General features: G+C 38.0%; 1 protein-coding gene across 1 annotated transcript in view; it reads left to right on the top strand.

Moving 5' to 3' along the window:
• Positions 1-21,008, top strand: part of LOC122815696 (mucin-19-like) — a 1,162,279-nt gene that overhangs the window by 682,680 nt on the left and 458,591 nt on the right. The window contains exon 17 of the mRNA XM_044088411.1: positions 17,226-17,472. Coding sequence (XP_043944346.1) covers positions 17,226-17,472 — 247 coding nt within the window. The remainder of the gene's footprint in view (positions 1-17,225; positions 17,473-21,008) is intronic.

Raw genomic sequence — 21,008 nt, 5'->3', positions numbered from 1 at the left:
TTCATGGGAACCAGGTTTTTCCCAAAGGGGATGATGACACATTTTTTGGCATTGAGCTTAAGGCCATAGTTCTGACACCAGTCGTTGGTCTCAGTGAGGCCTTTCTGTAGGATGTCAACATCACTTGGGGAGTTAATAATAGCTCCCGACTTGCAGTCATCTGCAAACTTTGTTAGCCAGAGTCCCTTTGTGTTGGCCTGGACTTCAGAGAAGTAGATACCAAACAGAAGAGGAGCCAGGACTGAACTTTGTGGGTCTCCACTCATGACTGTTTGGCAGTCTGACTTGGAGTTAGCTACTTTCACACTGTGGGTTCTATCTGTGAGCCAGTTTGCAACCCACCTAGTGATATAGGGTTTGATGCCTAGCTTAGTGAGTTTTTCTATGATTCCTGAGTGGGGAATGGTATCTAAGGCCTTGGCCAGATGAAGGTAGGCTGTATGAACCACCTTGCCTTCATCCACAGCTCTGGTGACTGACTTAAAGAAGTCGACCAAGTTGAGCAAGCATGATCTACCCTTCACAAAACCAAACTGTGTGGGATCCAGAGTTTGGAGATTCCCTATATCCTTGTTTATTAGGTCTGTGATGATGCGTTCCATAGCTTTGCATATCAGACTCATCAGGCTAAGGGGCGATAGTTCCCAGGGTCTGTAGTCACTTCTCCTTTGTGGAGAGGAATGACTGTAGCAGTGCGCCATTCGGAAAGGACAAAGCCTGAGGTGAGGCTGTGATTGAACATAACACACAGGTGAGGTGCCAGTTCACTCTGTAGTTCATGTAGAACACAGCCAGGGATATTGTCAGGTCCCATAGAAGCTGTATTCTTGGACTTGGACAGTGCTGTTTTAACCTGTGCAACAGTAATACTGGGTGCCAGGCAATCTAGTGGTATTGTGATTAGTCCTTTGGGGGCAGGCATAAAGTTGGCACTGAATCTGTCATCCAGTACATTGGCAACATCTGGTGGCTCAGCGTAGGAGGTACCATCGTGCAGTAGCTCAGAGCAAATCTGGGTATTGCTGTGGACATTCTTTACATAACTGTAGAAGGCCTTGTGGTTGTCTTTACTATCTGCTGCAATTCTGTTTTCAGGGTTAGCTTTAGAGGATTTGATGAGGGATCTCAACTTTTTGTTGAGGCTGATAAGGGAGTTTTTCCTGTCTTGGGACTTCACCTTATTCCACATCAGTTTCCTCCTTCTGTTGTAGAGTTTGTTTATGGCAGGGGACCACCAGATTGGCTTCCTTTTTTGGAGGAGAGCATCTTGGTTCTTTTGGGTATGGCGAGCATTTGTGTACGTGTTCATACAGTGCATTGGTGTATGATTCGGCCATCATGCAACTATTCCCCATTTGCATGGGTGCCATGAAGTTAGCCACCTCTGTTTTTAGGAGCCCAAAGTTAGCTTTGGAGAATGTTTTAATGGTGGTCGCCTTTGCGGGTGGGGTGGGGTGGAAAAGATGTGGATTTACAAGGTGATTAGTTTGGGGTAAGATCTAACTAGGGAGGAGTTGACTATTGCTGTAGAGCAATGGTTGCCCATATTAGTAATGATCAGGTCAAGGATGTTGCTTCCTCTAGTGGGGGTAAGAAAGAGCTGGTCCAGGGCATTGGATTTAATGAATTCCAGGAAATGTTGGGCACATGTATTGGTACATGAGTAGTTTTCCAAGTTAATGAAGGGGTATTTGAAGTCGCCCAGTATGAGAGTGTTAGGTTGGACCCTAATATTCTCCAGGGTGCTTAGGAAAGTGGAGTGTGAGTCTTGTGACATGGTTGGGGACCTGCATCAGGCTATGACCCGAATCACTGTCTTACCCAATGTTAGCTGCACCTGAAGTATCTCTGATGCATTATGTTGGGCTACCAGTCTGGAGGTGTGTGCAACCTTTATGAATATGGAAACACCACCACCTTTGGAGCTTCGGTCCAAGTTCTGGGGCCGAAAGTTGTGGAAGGAGTTATAGCCTGGTAGTGCAGGGGTGCTTTCTGCTGCCTTGAACCAAGTCTTAGTTACAGCACAAATGTTGATGTTCTCCATTTTAAGAAGTGCTTTAAGCAAGTGCATTTTGATATTTAGATTTCTAGCGTTGAGCAGGATGACCTTCAGATTGCATTTGTTTGTAGTGGTTACGGTGGTAATTTGGTCTTTGGAAAACTGCCTAAAAAAGGTACTAAAGGGAGTGTCAAGAGCCTTGGCCAGTATCCAGAAACCCAGGGATGACAGATGCAGGCCATCTCTGGCAAAGCATCGAGGTCTGTCAATCATGTCATCCCAGGCAGACAGATACTGGATACCCTTATAATGACACCAGAAACCATTTTCTGCTTATACTGTGGTATCATTCTGGGTGATGGTAGAATGCTGCTCAGGGCTAGGATCATACCCACCTGGGCTACATAATCCAAGAGCTCCTGCATGTCTCTTTTCATGTAGTCCAGGGAGGTACATCTCAGGTCATTCACACCCACATGTACAATGACAGAGTCATATTTGTACCTGTTATTGAGGGACCTGAGTGCATGCATTATGTGGCAGATGCTGGCACCTGACAGGCAGCTGACTGTTACTTTTTCCTTATTCAACCTAGTGAGTGGGACATCAGTGTGCCTCACCATCAAGTCACTTAAGACTAATGTGTTGGGTATGCTGTTTTGCCTTAGGAGCTTTGGTTAAGTGGCACACTGCTTAGGAGAGTTATGTGTCCCATGATTAGTGTTGTGTTGTGGTGGTCCAGTGCATTTCTGCCTTGGAGGTCTCTGCTGTTTGGGTAGATTTTTATTGAGAGCCTCCATGAAGGAGGGTGCGTGGTTTGTGTTTTTATGTGAAGGCAGTGCTGGTGTGTGTTCTGGAGGCTATGTGTTCCATATGCTGTGGTGCAAGTGTTGACCTTCTCATCTTGAGCAGCTTTTCTGGTCTTGGCTGGAGAGTGCGTAGCTTCCAATTTGTCTATATAAGTGCATCTCTCACAAGTCTGAGTGTTGGGAGGTAAGAGGAGAAGGTTGTCAGTGTACATGAGGTAGTCGATACATTGCCTCAGGATGCCCACATTCACCAGGTTAATAGGAGAAAGCACAGGGAACTGACCTTTAGACATGCCTGGAGGGGGTGGCATTAATAATAAGTATTGGAGCTGTTTCCTTGTAGAATGTTTAGTGCTGGTAGGACTTTTGTGTGCTACAATAATTGCTACAAGAAGTCTGGTAAAGTGCTTGACTAATAAGCTAGTAAAAGTGCAGGAGAGGAGAGAACTAGCAAATCTAAGGGAAAATTTGAAGCTGCTCAGAAGCTTACAAACAGTCCTGGATACAGAAAATCTGTATTGGGACTAGACTAATTACAGGAAAGGTGGGAAACAAATGCAAACACGGGCTTTTAACCCAGAAAGTTGAAAAACATGGAAAAATTGCCCAAACAGCCAATAAACTACAATTTCTGGGCCAGAAATCACTCCTCTTGTGGTAGATACCACTTCTGGTTATACTTGTTATGGATAGGGACTGCCTTATTATATACATTGTAACTATTTACGTGAAAGTAGAAGTCAGAGGCATATGTAGAAGCTCTAGCAATACAATCCTTCAAATGAGGATTACAGTAGAATTTAAGTTGTCAAGTAACTGAAGATAGTTTGCTTTTGAAAAATCCCTAAACAGAGAGCAATTTACAAAGGAAGTACCACCACTTTTAGTGGAAAAGGTCACTAAATTATGGTTTGATTTAACAATACATAATGGCACATATGTAGCTGTGCAAGAAGTGGTAATATTTGTCAGGACTAGATCCAAGGTACTGGGGACCCTAGTAGGATGATTAATTATTTGTGAAAGAGAGTTAGCATTTATAATGTCAAAGACATGATGGGCATGCCACCATTCACATAGTCCAGATGCCATTCATGGTTTTGGTCTTGGTCAAGATGCAGGGCCTCACGGACCACCTGCATCACTCCAGCATATTGTTATTAACCCATCCATAAACTTCCTTTATTCCCTCTGATTTTATGTTTGACTAGACTTCATAAATGTCTTTAGGTCTGGGTCATTATCTAGGCTTCACCCCATACCTACCTCTTAACCTCTTAGAGCAAGAAATCTGGACAATGATGGGGAGATAAAGTGAAAAATAGGGATAATTTTTAAATATTGCTCTTACAAACATAGAAAGTAGATAGAATAATAGGTTTTGCATTAGCATTAATTTTCTGAAGGGTATGAAGTCTGAAACTCAAATGTCTGCCATTATTTTCTACCTTAAATTTTTATAATTTGCCAATGATTTGCAAGAAAACAAAATTTTATGAAAAATGGACCAAAAATATGAGTCAAAAATCTAGACATTCTGTGCAGTTGAGAGGTATGTCAGTGTGCTGATGTGTCTAAGGGATACATTTCTGTAGTTGGCATGTATTGGGGCAAAGTTCCAAGCCTAAGACACCAGTGCAGCCATTGAGTGTAATATTGTTTAAAATATAAGGCATGGCATTTTAACAAGTTGAAGCTGTGTCAGTGCATCTGCTAAGAAGCTGAAGAGAAAACTGTAAAAGGCTCTGGTAAGACCATACAAGAATAAGAGTGATGCCTTTATGGAAAACATTATAGTGTAAAGTACCTCAAACTGTGCTTTACTAACTCCAATAAAGGTTTTTAAGTCATTCTGCTCTTAGCAGGCACATGTGATAAGGCAGTAGCAAGGAGGAAGATAAGAGAAAGAACACCAGGGTTGAACTTGAAACAGTACAGTTTAAGACAGTCCTAAATTATTAGTCAACAGATCTGAGTAATGTATGTAGCAAGTGCCTAGTAAAGTCAGATAGACCAGCTATTAAAATAGAAAAACGCAGCAGCAGTCATTGAATTTGCTGTGCTCAGTGATTACAGACCCTTACGTATTGAGACACAGTCACAAAAAAACAAGATTTCAAGCAGAAAAAAAACAGTGTGGTAAAAGATACTCATACAGTTTTGACAGTTCTAAGAACAACATGAATTTACAATCATACATAAATATGTTATAAAAGCATGTTAACCCATATGAACTGCACAAGGAAGCAATTCTGTGTAAATTTTGGTGCTAAGAAGAAAACTTTAGCTAATATCAAAGATTGAAGCAATACTCATTTTTTGAACTCTAATCATATCCTTACTTAGGAATGAGCTTCATTTCAGAGATAGTAATAGAAACCCAAAATATTTGGAAAAATTAAAAAAGGACAATGAAATAGTAGCCTTGGCAGACAAAATAGCTCAAGTGAGACATCCATTACCATGAAATTACTGTTATGAAACTACTAGATAATTATGGTAAGAGACCAAGAGTGCTATATGGTAAAGCACCTTCATTGGGCTAAAAACTGCCCAAATGGAAGTGAAGAAATTAAAATAACAGAGGAAAACATAGTATTTGAAGATGTAAAGGAATGCAGCATAACTTTGGCAAAGATCTCATTTTAGATGCAAAGATTTTTCTATTAGAACCTTTATGGCTGATACTACATGCACTCTGGCTGTTTGTAGTAAAGAAGGGTTAGACAGTTATATCCGAGATTGACACAGAGTAAGATGGAAGAGATATTGAAAACTGATACATCTAATAGTAAAAATTTCAAGGTTGGAGATAAAAAATGTGACATTCCCTCAGGAAACTGAAAATGCAAACAAAATAGGGGGATACTGAAACTCACATAGTTCCAGTTGAGATACCTTTTGTTACTGAGTAAGACAGCCTTACAAAAGACAGAAACACTCCTGGACAAGGAAAGTGACAAAACACATGTTTAAACAACCAGTGGCACTTGATTTCACTAGCTATGGACACTGTTGTGTCAGCTTTCCAGATAAGGACATTGAGGAGAGTCATGAAAATAAGAGTTTCATAGTTTCAGAGAACATGACCAAGGAGGAGAATTAAAAAGTTTCCATGGATATAGTACAGAAACTGTTGTTGAGGAAACAAGGACCACAACTGCACTTAAATCTTGAAACAGATTGTTGACATCGGTAAGTGTTGCTGAAGTCTAGCAGACCTAAATCAATGCCCATTATCAGCATGGTCATAGACTCTGAGAGCAATGAAACAGTTGCTGTAGATTGAAATGGACATGAACTTTACACTTAGCTCCTTCAGGTTGTCAATCAGTTTACATGATTCAGTGTTAGAAGCATCACAGGTACAAAGAGGCCATCATAAAATTTAAAGAGATGTATTCATTGCTGAATAAGCAAGTATGGTCCATCTCAAAAGTTATTCAATATAACATTTACACAATTTAATTATTGTAGCAGTAGGTATACCTCACAACTTCTAAGACAGAGAAATCTGGACAAAGCCATATATAGAGACAAGTTTTAAATATTGCTCTTACAAACATAGAAAGTTGACAGAATAACACATTTCGCATTAGCATGAATTTTCTGAAGAGTATGAAGTATGTAATTCAAATGTCTGCATTATTTTCTGACTTCAATCCTCAATGATTTGCCTGTCATTTGCCAGAAAACCAAAATTTTATGAGGAGCAGACCAAATATACGAGGCAAAAATCTGGACATTCTGCAGAAATCTGTACAGTTGACAGGTATGGGGAAGACTTCTAGAAAGATATAACCAAAAAATTATAAAAAATAATGTTAAAAAAGTAAAAGCTAGTAGTGGCTGTACCAGGAAAATGGCATTAGCTTGAGGTCTTATATCAAAAAATGCTGTGCAGAATGTTAATAGCTGCAACTTTCCCATCTTGTGTCTGGCAAGGATCCAAATCTCCTTTCTGTTCTAATTGATGGGTTGTCTGCTCCAGGAGGAGTCCCAAAGAATATTGCAGTAGGAGAACATATTTCAGCATTACATGTACCAAGGTAAGCATTTGTTGATGATGAATATTCTGAGAGAGTATGGACAGAACTACACCCGCAACTTTCTCCCACAAATGAAAGTCTGAAATGGAAGAGAAGTTACACTACAAAAGGCTGACTGTGTGAAGCATGTTGGTATTTGCCTAAGGGTGCATCATTCCAGACTTTATAATATCTAAATGGAAACAGAGAACCAGTGTGCCAATAAAAATAACAAGGATGTGGTCAGAAATGTTACTATTGAATTAAAAATATGGATATGAAGATGAGATGAAGAATCCCAAAATGGTTAGGGAAAAATTTGATACCAATAGACTGAAACAGCCACAGGCTGAATCTTAAGGTGGGCTGATAAATCTACAAGGACACATAAGAACTGGTGTAACCTGAAATATTTACATCTAAGTGACATTGAAGGCACAGAAAGATCTGTTGACATGTCATGTTTTGAAGATGTCCATATTAAACCACAAGCTGATCAAAACAAAAACTGTGCCTCCCATATGGAAGTCAGGTATTTAGTCTAAAGCACAGAATAATGGAGAGTTGGATAGATGACAATGTGTTTGAAGAAGCTGATAAAGTTGGGCAAAAGTCCAATTTTCCTAGGGGTGTGTACTCTCAAAGAAACTCCAAAAGGAGTAACACCCATAGCATATATTGAGGCTAGAAGGTTTAAAGAACTTTGGAGAAAATAATTTACAAAAGTTTAAACACCATGTACCTCAGAAATTTTTCTTTTTGGCCATAATCTGTCAAAAGAAGAGGAAAGTTCATTCAATAGACATTAAGTCTACATTTCTGCAAGATATATGGGGTGCTTGTGGAACTAAAGAAGTATGTTTATGGTCTAGCAGACACATCACTCTTCTGGTATAAAAAAGTGAAAAACATAATTATGTCAAGAAGGAGTATCACAGACTGACCCTGCTGTATTCTGTTGGCTAGAAGGTAATAATAAAGTCACTGGAGTTCTCACTTATGTGGATGACTTTTTATGTGATGGCTCACACAGCTTTAACACTGCAGTTATTCTTTACCTAAAAGCTACCTTTCAGTTTGACCATGATGACCATGGCCACTTTTGTTATGTAGTTTTTTTTTTTTTTTTTTTTAAGAATTTTGAAATAATGGTGTTGGTACACCAAGAGAGTTATATAATAACTGTGCATTTCAATGTCATGTAACCATCAAAGCCAGTGCAGTAGGATGGCCTTCGTATCCAGCTCAGATGGTTTTATATAAGTCTAAAGTAAGACAAATTATCTGCAGTTCCAGGCCAAGTAGACCAGATGTCATTTTGATGCTTCCTGTTTGTATCCAGTATGGAACATGCCACTGTAAAGGTTTAAAAAGTATTCATAAAACAAAGAAGACTTTACAAATATTAAGTCTCGAAATGTACCTGCAAATTTCAATCATGTGGAAGGATGAATCTCCGAAACTAGCTGGCTTCAGTTATGTTTCACGTGGAAACCTACTTGATGGTGTACTTAAGGAGGACATTTGATTGTTTCAATGGGAGAACAGTAAACATTCTTATCCCTTTGCTGGCACTAAAATAGATTTAGAAAAGTGGTGCTCATTGTACTCACAGGAGGAGCACTTGCAATGTCAGACAGTATTGCCAATATACTACTCTTAAATATGCTCTATCCTGGTGACCCTGCGTGATTCCCTTTAGGTAATCTATGTCACAAATAAATATTATTTGTCTGAGGCAATCAACACCACAAAACCTTTGGTAGAAAAAAAGATTTCACCTGGAAATCAGTAGACTAAAAGACTAAGTCAAAGACAGACAATTCATAGTATCCTATGAATAGCTACAGAAAAGCAGCTGGCAGACTACCCTACTAATAAGAAGACTTCCACCTTTCAACTTCTTCTCCTCCTTTTGAACCAATATATGAGCATGACAGTTGAGAATTCTAAAACCAAGATCTGCAGAAACATACATGTTTTCCCAGACTAATCAAAAATCTTTCCTTCCTTGTCTAAAGGAGAGGAGTTAGTATTAACAAAATGATTAGCAGCACCCAGGTTTACTAAAAGCAATAGCTCATGTGTCAGGTCTGGGATTATTGTATAAAATCTTAAAAAACTGAGGAAGCTTAGATATTCTATCTGCTTTTTCGGGGGTTAGCAGACTGACAGTCAGGGAAACTGCTAGCCGTGAAAAAAACAAGTTCAGAAAATCTCAGTTGTAATAAACCATAATGTATTCTGAGTGACTGAGAAACTAAGCTTTCACTGAAACAACTGATTGGGAAAATATTTTCAGAGAAAGAAAATCTTTCATAGAGCCTATGTGATGTCACACTCTCCACAGAATCTGTATCAGAAATCTGTGGTAACAGTACATAATCTATGCTTTCAGAATTATTTTGAAGTTCAAACGCAAATCTCTTCAGAAAATGAAAAATCCCTTTAATAAGGGTCATGAGCTTGCACTAAACCCTGAACTAAGACCAATAAAACTACTCCTGCCCAGTGTCACTAATTTTGGTGTCAAACCTCACTTTAATTCAACTGTAACTACTTTATATTGTTTTAAAATGTACTTGTGTCTACTCTTTTGAATTGTGCTAGCTATTTGTATTGCACTTTTTTTATGTGGAACTTTTCTCCCCAGGCCTCTGCTGAAAATAGGTAGCTTATTTAATAAATCTGACCATCCCTGTAAACACATGCAATAAATAAATAATTTCCTGACCCAGGAACAGTAAAAGCAGCTCTCCCCCTGCCCAAAAAAGCACACCAAGAGCTGTGGAGGACATTTCTAATTTCTGTCCATGGTAGCTAGACGGACTACACTAATAGGACCCGATAAAAAGTGGAGTGGTCCAAGAAACCAGCTTTGGCCACAGCAGAGTCACCCACCTGCAGCAGAGGCAAATATCATTTTGTTGTGGTGGCAAACACTGGTTAACAAAATTTTTCTTTTTGTGGCTGAACAAATGGTCAGCTATGGAACTGGTAGTTTGTTCCATCGTTGAAGCAAAATAGGTGCCTGATTCCCAGGAAGCTAATCAGCAGCAATACTCAGTAAAACAGGTCAGCTGTAAACAAGTAACTTTTTAACAAAAAATACACAGTAAAAAAAAACACATTAAATACTTACCTAAGCCCCCAAGAGTAAAATAATATTAATATCTCTACAAAAAAGTACTAATAAATAATGTTTTACCACAAAAGTAAAAAAGTGACTCTCAAATTTAAAATTGATCAAAAGTCACATGACAGTCAATAAAAAACACTTTTTCCTAGCTAAAGTATAAATATTTTACAGAAAAAGTAATCCTTTTTTCACAAAATATATAGTAGATTTTTTTTTCCCACAACGAAACTGATCCCCCCAATAAAGGAACAACATTAGCAGACTGTTGATATGCAAAAGCCAATACATGAGTTCTCTTTTTTTGCAGCAAGAAAGTTCTGAAGGGCTTGGTGCTCAAACCTGACTTTCAGTCAGCTTGGCTCATGATGTCTAATGTTTTGAGCACATGGAAGGTGCCCTGAAGCCTTGGAAGCTGGACAGCTGTTATGTCCTTGGCCGGACATAACCAATATAACTTAGGCTACAGCAGCAGTGATCAAATAAAGTACATCTAGTGTTTCTCAAATATACATTCAGTTATTAAAGTCACATTTGGAATTCTTTAAGTTGTAGTTTTTAAATTTTAACCCAGAATGGTTGAATAAATTGTTAATGACAAGGTGCTGAATTGATTGTATTCACAAGTGCACAGTGTTTTGGAGGAAGTTTTTATTAACAATGCAAATAAATAGGACTACTTGTTATAATGCTAAGGGGTAACATATTGTTATTCAGAAGCATATTCCAAGATAAAAAATTACATTAAATAGATATTTCCATAATATTAAAATATTAGTTTGTGGTCAAAAGTCGCTGACTGGTCAGTTGTTTGATGTACTAATGAATGATGTAAGTATTACTCAATTCGTGGCAGTATTTTGCAGATGTAAGGAAATCTTAAAAGAAATTATCACAGCAGTGAGAGCTAAATTTACCTCCTCTTCCTAGAAAACAGATTTTTTTTCAATATTTTATGCACTATACCTGAATTCAGGAAATAAATGAAACATTGCTTATTGTGCAGGATGTTGTGCAAGGAATAACTTTTGCACCTGAGCAACACTCTTTTTGTCTTTTATGTTAAAGGTCTTCACATTTGCTTAAAAATTCAGTATTTTTATATGTTTTTTCCTAGACCTGGCGGCAGAGTGCTAAATGTCTCTCAGCTGGTACAAACACCTGAGCTGTGTTACTCCCTTATGGAGATACAGGACCATTCACTCTCGAAGCTGAGGAGGCTAACAAAGGGGTATCCCGTCTACACTTGCATTATCTTTCAGAGATGCATAGAACGGCCACTGCTACAACCTTGAAGCTTGCTTGCAGTTTACATTCACCTTAGCTAGAGCTTGGTGTGTAAATACCCGATAGAAGAACTACCTCCCTGGAGTGCTTGTAGCTAGATAGCTACAAGTTCAAGTAGTAGCACGTCTAGCAGAGGAGTAGGATTTTTTTCCCATACTGCTGTGAGACTTTTTAAACAAGCGTGTTTACAGCATAATGATAGAAGACACTGTGCTTATAAAGCTATATGTGCACACAGAAGTTAAATATGCCATTACAGTGCTCCTTGCAAACTATCTACAGCTGACCCACTGCTTAATGGACATATACCTTAAAATAGTGACTCCACATAAAGAAATGCTGTAACTGGGGAAGAAGTCTTTACACTATAGCCACCAGGAAAACGCCATTATGGCAATTGAAGTATATACTACTTAGGAGGGGGATTGAGTGGATCTCATTGTGTGGACTATATAGCTAGTCTAGGTGTTTAGAGTGTTATATTACATTAGATAGTTAGTTTAGGTTCCTAGAGTTTGAATTCACTTTATGCGTAGGCAATACTGAAGTTAACATATGCTTACACAGCAACGTTTGGTTCCTACTGTTTTATATCACATTATGTGTAGGGAAATGAGTGTAATTACACATTACCTAGTTTGCTCTGCTGTATTACATGCAGTAACTGTGCTAGTGTTTTAGCGTCCATCTTATGATATGTTCTCCTGCCATTTTTGGTATATGTTGGCTGTGATATACAAGTGATTTTTTGGTATATGTTGGCTGTGATATACAAGTGATTTTTGCCCTCCCTTCTCATATGTTTCTTTTATCTTCTCACTTCTAGACCTATCAGCCACCTTAATCAATACCCAGCACTAGTATCCACGGAGTGAATGTGTCTTACCTGGAGCTGCTACAGAGCAGTCCATCTCAACTAAAGACTCCAGCCAACAAAACACCATCAATAAAACAAGGTTAATAGTAGAACTACATATTTGCCTGTAAGCCCACATGAAGGCAGGTGGCAGGTATAGTTTCCATCCTCACCCTCCCTAATTATTGCAAATCTTATCTGTATTTATCTATAGGTCTAGCAATTTACACGTATCCTCTCAGGCCATTTTTCCTACCCTTGTTACTACCTTGTGGTACCTACAAAAAGATCCTGTCTACAGTGAGCTTTAAGCTGCTGAAATAAAAATAGCCCTAGCAGAAGATATAACTACTGCAGAACAGGAAAACTAATCATAAGGTATATTTAAGCTAGAAAAGAACAAAACCTTGTAATATAACCAACTTACTTTTATGCTCAGGTCTGATAGTTTTTTTGTGGGCTTACCTGCCAGCTCAGCTAACCCCCGCTTCATTAGCCCTCACTACACTTGGGCTCACTCTGTTCCCCTACCCTACCCCTAATTTCCACCCACCCCCACATCAACTATATTTATACCTAACCAATTCCCACCTCCTTACAACCGGCACCCAATCTACATCCTTCCCACCTCTTGCAATTCCAAAAATCAATCACATTCCTAACTAGTCCTACACATTATGTCACACCACCCATACACATTCCTGGCAATTAACTATTCCCCTTTAACTATGAAAAACTTCCTCCATCAAATGCTCCTACTACCCTTCCTAGCATTTATCTACCTCACCACCTCCTATAATTACTCTGTACAAAACAACGCCCCCACCCATAAATCCACATCCTTTATCACACCCATCCCACCCAGTTACCCCCTAACAATAAGCCCTACCCTATTCAGTACTACAGCCATAAGCCATACCCTTCTGAAACACATCAACACCCACCCAGAATCAACTGCAACCAATAAATACATAATAACAGTACAAAAGCTAGTAAAACTATTACAAACAAACCAACAACTACTATTAAAGGATGGTGATATCCACCCAAACCCAGGCCCCTATGATACAAATCCCTTAAGTAAAGCACAACAGCTTTCTAAACTCATGTAAATTAATATCAGGCCAGCAAATAGTCTACTCCTCCTAAAGCTAAACATCAGGAGCTTAAACAATAAAATACATGAACTTCATAGTCTAATCACACAATATCACCCTGATATTATCTGCTTAACAGAAACATGGCTAAAACCAACTACCAAAGATACAGAAATCCTGACACCTGGATACAGTATCCTTAGACACGATAGACTGAAAAAGAAGGGTGGTGGCATTGCCCTGCTTTACAAAAATACACTTACTATAGCTAAAACTGAGTTATGAATAACTCCCTTGGACAAAGCAGAAATACTATTGACTAATCTCAAGATAGGCAACAACAAAACTATCAACTTAGTAACAGGTTATATCCCACCAGGCAATAATATCCCTATCATGGAAAGTTTATTACAATGGCTATCACAAACCTTGCCACATGAGACTATTGTATTAGGGGACTTTAATATTGACTGGCTCACATGCTCTTCCCAAGCTCCCACTAATAATATCAACCTAGCTTCCTTCTCTCAGCTAATCAAAGAACCCACTAGAGTAACCAACAATAGTGAAAAAGAAACTCTTCTAGACTGGATTTTACTAAATAAAATTCCTTCTTCCTACCTAGCAGGCACACTTCCTGACTCACTAAGCAACCATCAGGCTACCTTCTTACTTAAACATAACTCCCACCACCCCCAAACCCCTATACTCCAAACAGATAGGAACAAAAAACACTTTAACCTATCAAAATCTTACATGACCTAAAACTCTACAACTGGTTCCAGCTATATATCCTGCCTGTAGATGAAGCCACCAATCACTTTAACTCCACATTTCTAGAAATACTAAATAGGCATGCTTCAGAAAGAACTACCAGAGTTATGGCCAAAGCAGTTCCATGGTTAACTAGGGAAACAAGACAAAAAATAACAGAAAGGAATAGAGCCTGGAAAACCTGGAGATCCAACAAAACTCCAAGTACACTGCAAGCCTATCAACAGATTAGAAATCTAACCAAAAAATTAGTCAAGCAAGATAAAAGAAATTACTTTATCAACCACCAAAATCAACACATGAACAACCCAAAACAATTCTGGACAGGATTAAACAGGTTACTATACCCTGGAAAAATCACCACTCCACCCCCAACAGGGTTAATGAAAGAAAACATAGCTGAATCATTCAGTGCTTTCTTTACTGAGACCATACTTGCCCTTTCACAAAAACAAACTCATACCAAAACCACTACTGTTGACCCCAAACCTAATAACAGCCCAACTTTTAAGCTTCAACCTACCCCAACCTTTTACATAAGAAAATTACTCTCTCAACTAAAACCAACAACACTAGGAGTAGACTCCCTACCCAACAAATTCTTAAAAGTGGCAGCAACTGAAATAACCATACCAGTCTCTATCCTAATAAATGGATCCACCCTGAAAGCTCAGTACCCTTGATCTGGAAAACAGCCTATATTATACCCCTTCATAAAGGGAGCAATTCTTATGAAATATCTAACTACAGGCCAATAGCTAGCCTATCCACACTTTCTAAAATACTGGAGAAATATATTCACAAACAATTAATGACCCACCTTATTAATCAAGAACTCATATTCCAAACCCAACATGGGTTCCGGCCAGGTCATAGCACAACCACTGCCCTGCTAGCATTCACTGATACCATTAACCACAACAGAAATAACGGTAAGCTTTCTGCATCGCTTTTCCTAGACCTATCAAAGGCATTCGACATGGTTAATCATGAAAAATTAATCTCCCACCTTTCTATCTTAGGCCTAGATAAATTGTCAATCTCCTGGTTTAAGAACAGGCAGTACTATGGAACAATAACTTGTCTCCACTCTTACCTGTGACACTTGGAGTACCTCAGGGATCTATACTGGGCCCCCTACTATTCTTAATTTTTACTAACAATCTCCACTCAGCTGTAAATAGTTCAAACCTTATCCAGTACGTGGATGATTCAACTATAATATGCAGCACCCCTACCCTAGCAGACCTACACAAAAAACCTCAGAAAATTTTCAGTCAGTCGAAAACCGGCTTACTGAGAATGCCTTGATACTCAACCCCCCAAAAAATAAGCTCTTCATATTTCATCCCTCAATCACTACTGCCCCCACCTCCTCCTTTACTATCCACTCATTACAAATGGGACCCCTATTTCACCTGACTACCAGGCAAAACTTATAGGTATTACTATTGATAACATGCTCAAATTTGATGTACACATTAATCTGGCCATAAAAAATACTAACAGAAAGCTGGGAAGTCTCTACAAACACAAATCATTCCTGACCCAGAATGCTAGAACTACAACAGCACAAATGCACCTTCTCTCAACTCTACTGTATACATCACCAATCTTAACCAACCTATCCAAAACAGAAACCAATAAATTGACCTCCTGCTATAATCAGATTTGCAAACAACAGCTCCTTCAGAACTCATCACTGCCAAAACCTAAAGCAATTGGGTTGGCTTGAACTACCAAACCTACTAACCTATAACCAGCTGGTTATCACACACAAGCTACTCAATCATCCAAGCACAACACCTTCATTAAGAAACATAATCCAACAGTATTCCTGTCCTAGGCAACTCCGCTCCACAAATAAATTACTGTTAGCAGTTACTAGATCTCACAACCATGCTGGTGACTCCCCATTTTCTTCTTATATAGCCAAAATCTGGAATTCCCTGCCTACATCCTTAACCCTAGAAGCATCCCTTTCTAAATTTAAAATAACTATCAAATCTTACCTCAGCATAAAATGGCTGTGTCCCTGTTCCTCACCAGACTAATACTTGTGCCATGTCTATACTATTGTAATTCTTGGCTTAACAAATACCTCATGTTTTATCCTCATAAAATTGTATACCATAACTGATAGTCTGCACTATGTATCGTTGTTTACAGACCTATTCTCAACTGTACCTCGCTGATGCTTAATTTCTTTATGTGTGCCCAACGACATACCTAATGGGCCTAGTTGAAATATGTATCCTTGAATTATCTGTATGTCTGTAAATTGTCTCCTTGGAGCTTTTCTCCCAGGGCCTCCACTGAAAATGGACATATATCCAGTTGGACTATCCCAGTCAACAAATGTAAAATAAATAAATAAATAAATAAATAAATTTACAAAATAATTACCATAAATGTATTTTAAAAACCTACTTCCACTCTGTATGATATTTTATACTGAACAACGTTTTTCTTCACTGTGCCCTACTATCACTTGCACAGATTATACTGTTAGTGTTGTTTCTGGTAACAAAGTAAAAGCAGAACACAATTTAGTTTGTATGCATTTTCATGCTGAGTGACTTTTACAGTCAAAGTTATTGTGGTTTGAAACTGGTATAAATGGTGTACTTCACCAGTTTAGAGATATGCGATGTCTCCAAATGAAATGCACATACTTTTGAATGTCATTTTATACTGAATAAAACTGTGATAATGTCATATATGTATATTTTAAGTTTTACAGTTTCATAAGATTTAATTAAGACTTTTGGGATGCTTTTCAAACTTTTATTTGTAAGTTGTATACTTGACATAAATATTGTGTACATAAATGGGTGATGTGTGTGTGTGTGTGTGTGTGTGTGTGTGTGTGTGTGTGTGTGTGTGTGTGTGTGTGTGTGTGTGTGTGTGTGTGTGTGTGTGTGTGTGTGTGTTTGTGTAACCAGTCTTACCCATAATTTGCGAGTTGCTCATTTGTCTTTCATCTACCTGATTTTCAGTACCGATAGCCATATATATTAAGAATGTTTTTCTTGCACTGGAAACATGTTTTCAAGGCTGACTAATTTACAAATGTCATAGAAGCTGCATTCACTACTTTACCTAGCAAAAGGTCATGCAGTCATTAACAAATACATATAAATCTGCAATAGCTGTTCATATTTAATGAGCTTGTCAAGAGTGGTAAATATTAGAGGCACTTATAGTACCTTTTATATTTATATTATGCATATTAACAGAAGTGGAATGCCAAAATAACATGATCTTCAAGTACAACATGAGTGCATGCAATCAAACCTGTCGCTCTCGAACGCAGTTTGACCCTGTCTGCAGTTTTGAAACTGATCCAGTGGAAGGCTGTGGCTGTCCTGAAGGAATGCTGACTAATCTGAAAGGAGTCTGTGTTCCTGAAGAAGAATGTGAATGTTATAATCAGTCTTATGTCATACTCGCTGGTAATTCATATGCAATTAATGGTTCTATCTGGTAAGTATTTCTTTTTAAATAATTTTTTTTAGCTTACTGAAGGACAAATTTCTTTGTTGATGTTATTTTATATATCATACACATGGAGGTTATAAGGTCAAATAAGCAAACTGATTTATATAGTAAGAAAATAATACTGTTTTGCTGTTGTCAAAGTAGTACAAGTAAGTATGATGCCTGCATTACATAAAAATGTACTTGAACTGCAGGAGGAGGGTAGAAGAAAACATCATGCTAATGGTAAAACAGAATCACAGAACATACCATGCTAATGGTAAAACAGAATCACAGAACATACCATGCTAATGGTAAAACAGAATCACAGAACATACCATGCTAATGGTAAAACGGAATCACAGAACATACCATGCTAATGGTAAAACAGAATCACAGAACATACCATGCTAATGGTAAAACAGAATCGTAGCAAGAGCCTGAATAGTTTTGGCATCAGCTTAGAAATAATATGTAAGGCATGTCTATTTTAAGTATATCATATGATCAAACATGTGATCAAATCAACACAATTAAGCAGCCTGTTGGACCAACCATAATTTAAACTGTGAATATAAGCCTTTGTAATTGAGCATGATGTAGCTCAGATGTGCCTTATGAACCACTTAAGTCTGTTTATGCTATCCTGGAATTTCAAGTTAGTAATACAGCACCAAGATGGGGTGGATAGATTCATTGTAGCACAGCATTACTCTGTCTGCAGCTTACACCTTCAGATTGGCTAAATAGGGTGACAAAGGTCATCGGGCATAGATTTATACTAGGCATGCAGCCCAGAAAACCTTAGCATCCCCTTCAACCAAAGGGCGCTAAAGATGGTTGGCAAATTTTTGCCAAGAGCTTGTTCCAAGCATTTCAATCATTGCAGTGTGGGACTTCTAAAATAAAAAAAGATCCCTCTCCCCATCAGATTTTGAATCTCATTCTGATATACACGCATTAGGATTACACTAAGCCTCTGAAGAGTTCTACTCTAGAAAACTGTGAATATTTCTTCAGAGTCCTCTTCTTGAAAATTGTGTTTTTCTGACACCATTAGCAGGGGTGAAAGACCTCTTTAAATGGGAACAAAAGGAAATATCATAAACTTAGTAGAGATATTATGACTTATTACTGGTGGATACCCTTTAGGCTATAGCTGTTCCTCCTGATTTACTAATTTTAGAAGTAGTTTGACTGGCAGTCAGTCACCAAGTGAAAAAAAATAATTAGATGAGTTATATGAAGAGCCTCTAACTTACAAATGTTTGTTTATGAACTCCAGAGCCAAACCTACAGTGATCTCTTTGTCAAAAAACATATTTTTCTTCTAAATACTTCATAGGAGCTAATCATATTCCATTTAATAAGTATGGTAGAGTTTTTGATAGGTGTAAAAATAGAGTATATACTTCTTTCATCCTAGCTGTTAAAACCATGAACTTTCAGGCGTATATGGTTTAAGTCTGTGCTGATTTCATCTGAATAAATGAAAATTCATTAGATGAACCTCCTCAGTCTGACACTAAGACATTGTAACTCCTTTGCTTTTCTGCTGTATCTCAGTCATTCACTATCACACGGCAGATGCAGCGTCCAAAGCAACTGCCACTGGTCAGTAATAAGGATTGGCTGTAATCTCAGACCTTACCAAAAGATGTGAAGATTGAGTAAATGAATGCCCTTTAGAGAAGGAGGTGCTATTTGGTTCTTCTTCTGTTGAGGTACATACAAGTTTTGATGAAACGGGAAAACTTATTCAGAGGGTATCTCAGATATTTTAATCCTCCATTCCTAAATACAAAAAAAACCTTTTCAGCTAGCCAAGGATCTTTTTACGAAACAGTAAAACCAGACCCAGAAAAAAAAAACATTTAGCAAACTATGGCAAGGAGGTGTTTAAAAGAAAGGTTGTTATTTGCAAAACCAGAGACAAACAATCTGACTGACTACACATCAAGTCTTTCTCCTCCCCCTTCCAACTCTAGCAACCCAATAAAACTTTCTAAAATGCTGGGAAATGTTTCTCAAGTCCATGTGCACTCAGCACCAGCAGTAGAAAGCTCAGGCAAGGGGTAGCAGCTATTTTGGTAAATAAAGTCTCTCCTAAAGCTCTGTTCACATCATGGTACAATGTAAATTAAAGATTTTACCATTCTCTCTTCTTCTGCTCTCATGTGATGCAAAATACCTTCCTACATGTAAATGTCATGTCCAGAATAGTTTTGTGTTCTGTTTGTATAGTCTGTGCTGTATTTGTTATTTTGTATACCAAATTTTGAAAATGTGAATATGTACATATTTGAATATGTTTTATAACATATTTTAATTGGTATATATGTGTAATCTGTTCTAATTGACATTTGTTTACCATCTTAGAAATTCTTGAATATTTTGCTATTTGTTCTGTTGCTCTGTTTTGCACTGTTACTACAACTGCTGCCCTATGGGTCTGGTTTGTGGCTGAAAAGGGTCTGATGACCAGCTCACCTACCTGGTATCAAAGTGAATAAATAAATGAATAAATAAGTAAATAAATACATACTTTTTCAGGTTTTGTTTGATACCAAATCAAATCAGATGCTTGGGTTTTGAGGACCATTCAAAAAGGTTATAGCTAACAGTGGGGCACCATTTCCTCCTTCCTCCCTTACTAGGGATTCCCCAACAACTATCCAATCAAACTCTACTACACTGGATCAGATATTGTCTCAACAAGTCAAAAAATCTCTTCCTCCAGCTCAAGTAGGAGAAAGGTGTTATTCACATATTTTCCTTGTGCCAAAGAAGGAAGGCACTTGGAGGCCTGTCCCAGATTCTTCCTTTCCTTTCTAAACTTTTACTTACAAATTCTAAAGTTCAGAATGCTTTTGGTTTTGCTTTGGTCTTTATAGTCACTCCTTCCTCAAGAGTGTCCTATTGACTTTAGATTTAAAAGATGTCCGTCATCACATTCCCGTTTTCAAATATATCAGATACTTTTGCATTTCAGTTCTCTGTTGCAATTTGTATTATATAATGTTCCCAGAGTGTTCACAGAATGCTTAGATCCTGTAATAGCCCATTAGAGATTACAGGGAATACACATAATTCCCTATAGAATGTTTTATTTTGCAGAAACTTTTTCAGGCTGTCAAAAATATCTTCTCTTTGTAAAAACAATGTTTCTCCATCAAGGATTTCAAGTGAACCATGAACATTTTTTGTTCATCCCATCCAAAATGATAGTGATCTTAGGCTGTATCACTGATACTTTCATTATGTTGCCATAACTTCCTCAAGAAAAAGTGAAATCTTAAAAAGAACAGTTTCTAATATTCTTAATTCTTCTCTATCAAGAACCGGGGACAGTCTCAGGATTCTAGTTTTCATAGCCTCTACTGTTCTCATGATTCTTCTAGCCAGATTCCACATGAGAAGAATTGAATGGTTTCTCAAATCCACATGGATTCAGCACCAGCATCCCCTCTCATTTCAGATACCTGAGTTTAATCAGTTGTGACATCCAATGGGGGTTGAATCAGTTACTCCTAAACCTAGAC

The sequence above is a fragment of the Protopterus annectens genome, chromosome 11.part0, assembly GCF_019279795.1.
Source record: "Protopterus annectens isolate FY-2018-M chromosome 11.part0, PAN1.0, whole genome shotgun sequence".
NCBI lineage: Eukaryota > Metazoa > Chordata > Ceratodontiformes > Protopteridae > Protopterus > Protopterus annectens.
Note: the sequence above shows the minus strand (reverse complement) of the source record. Positions and strands in the feature narration are given on the sequence as shown.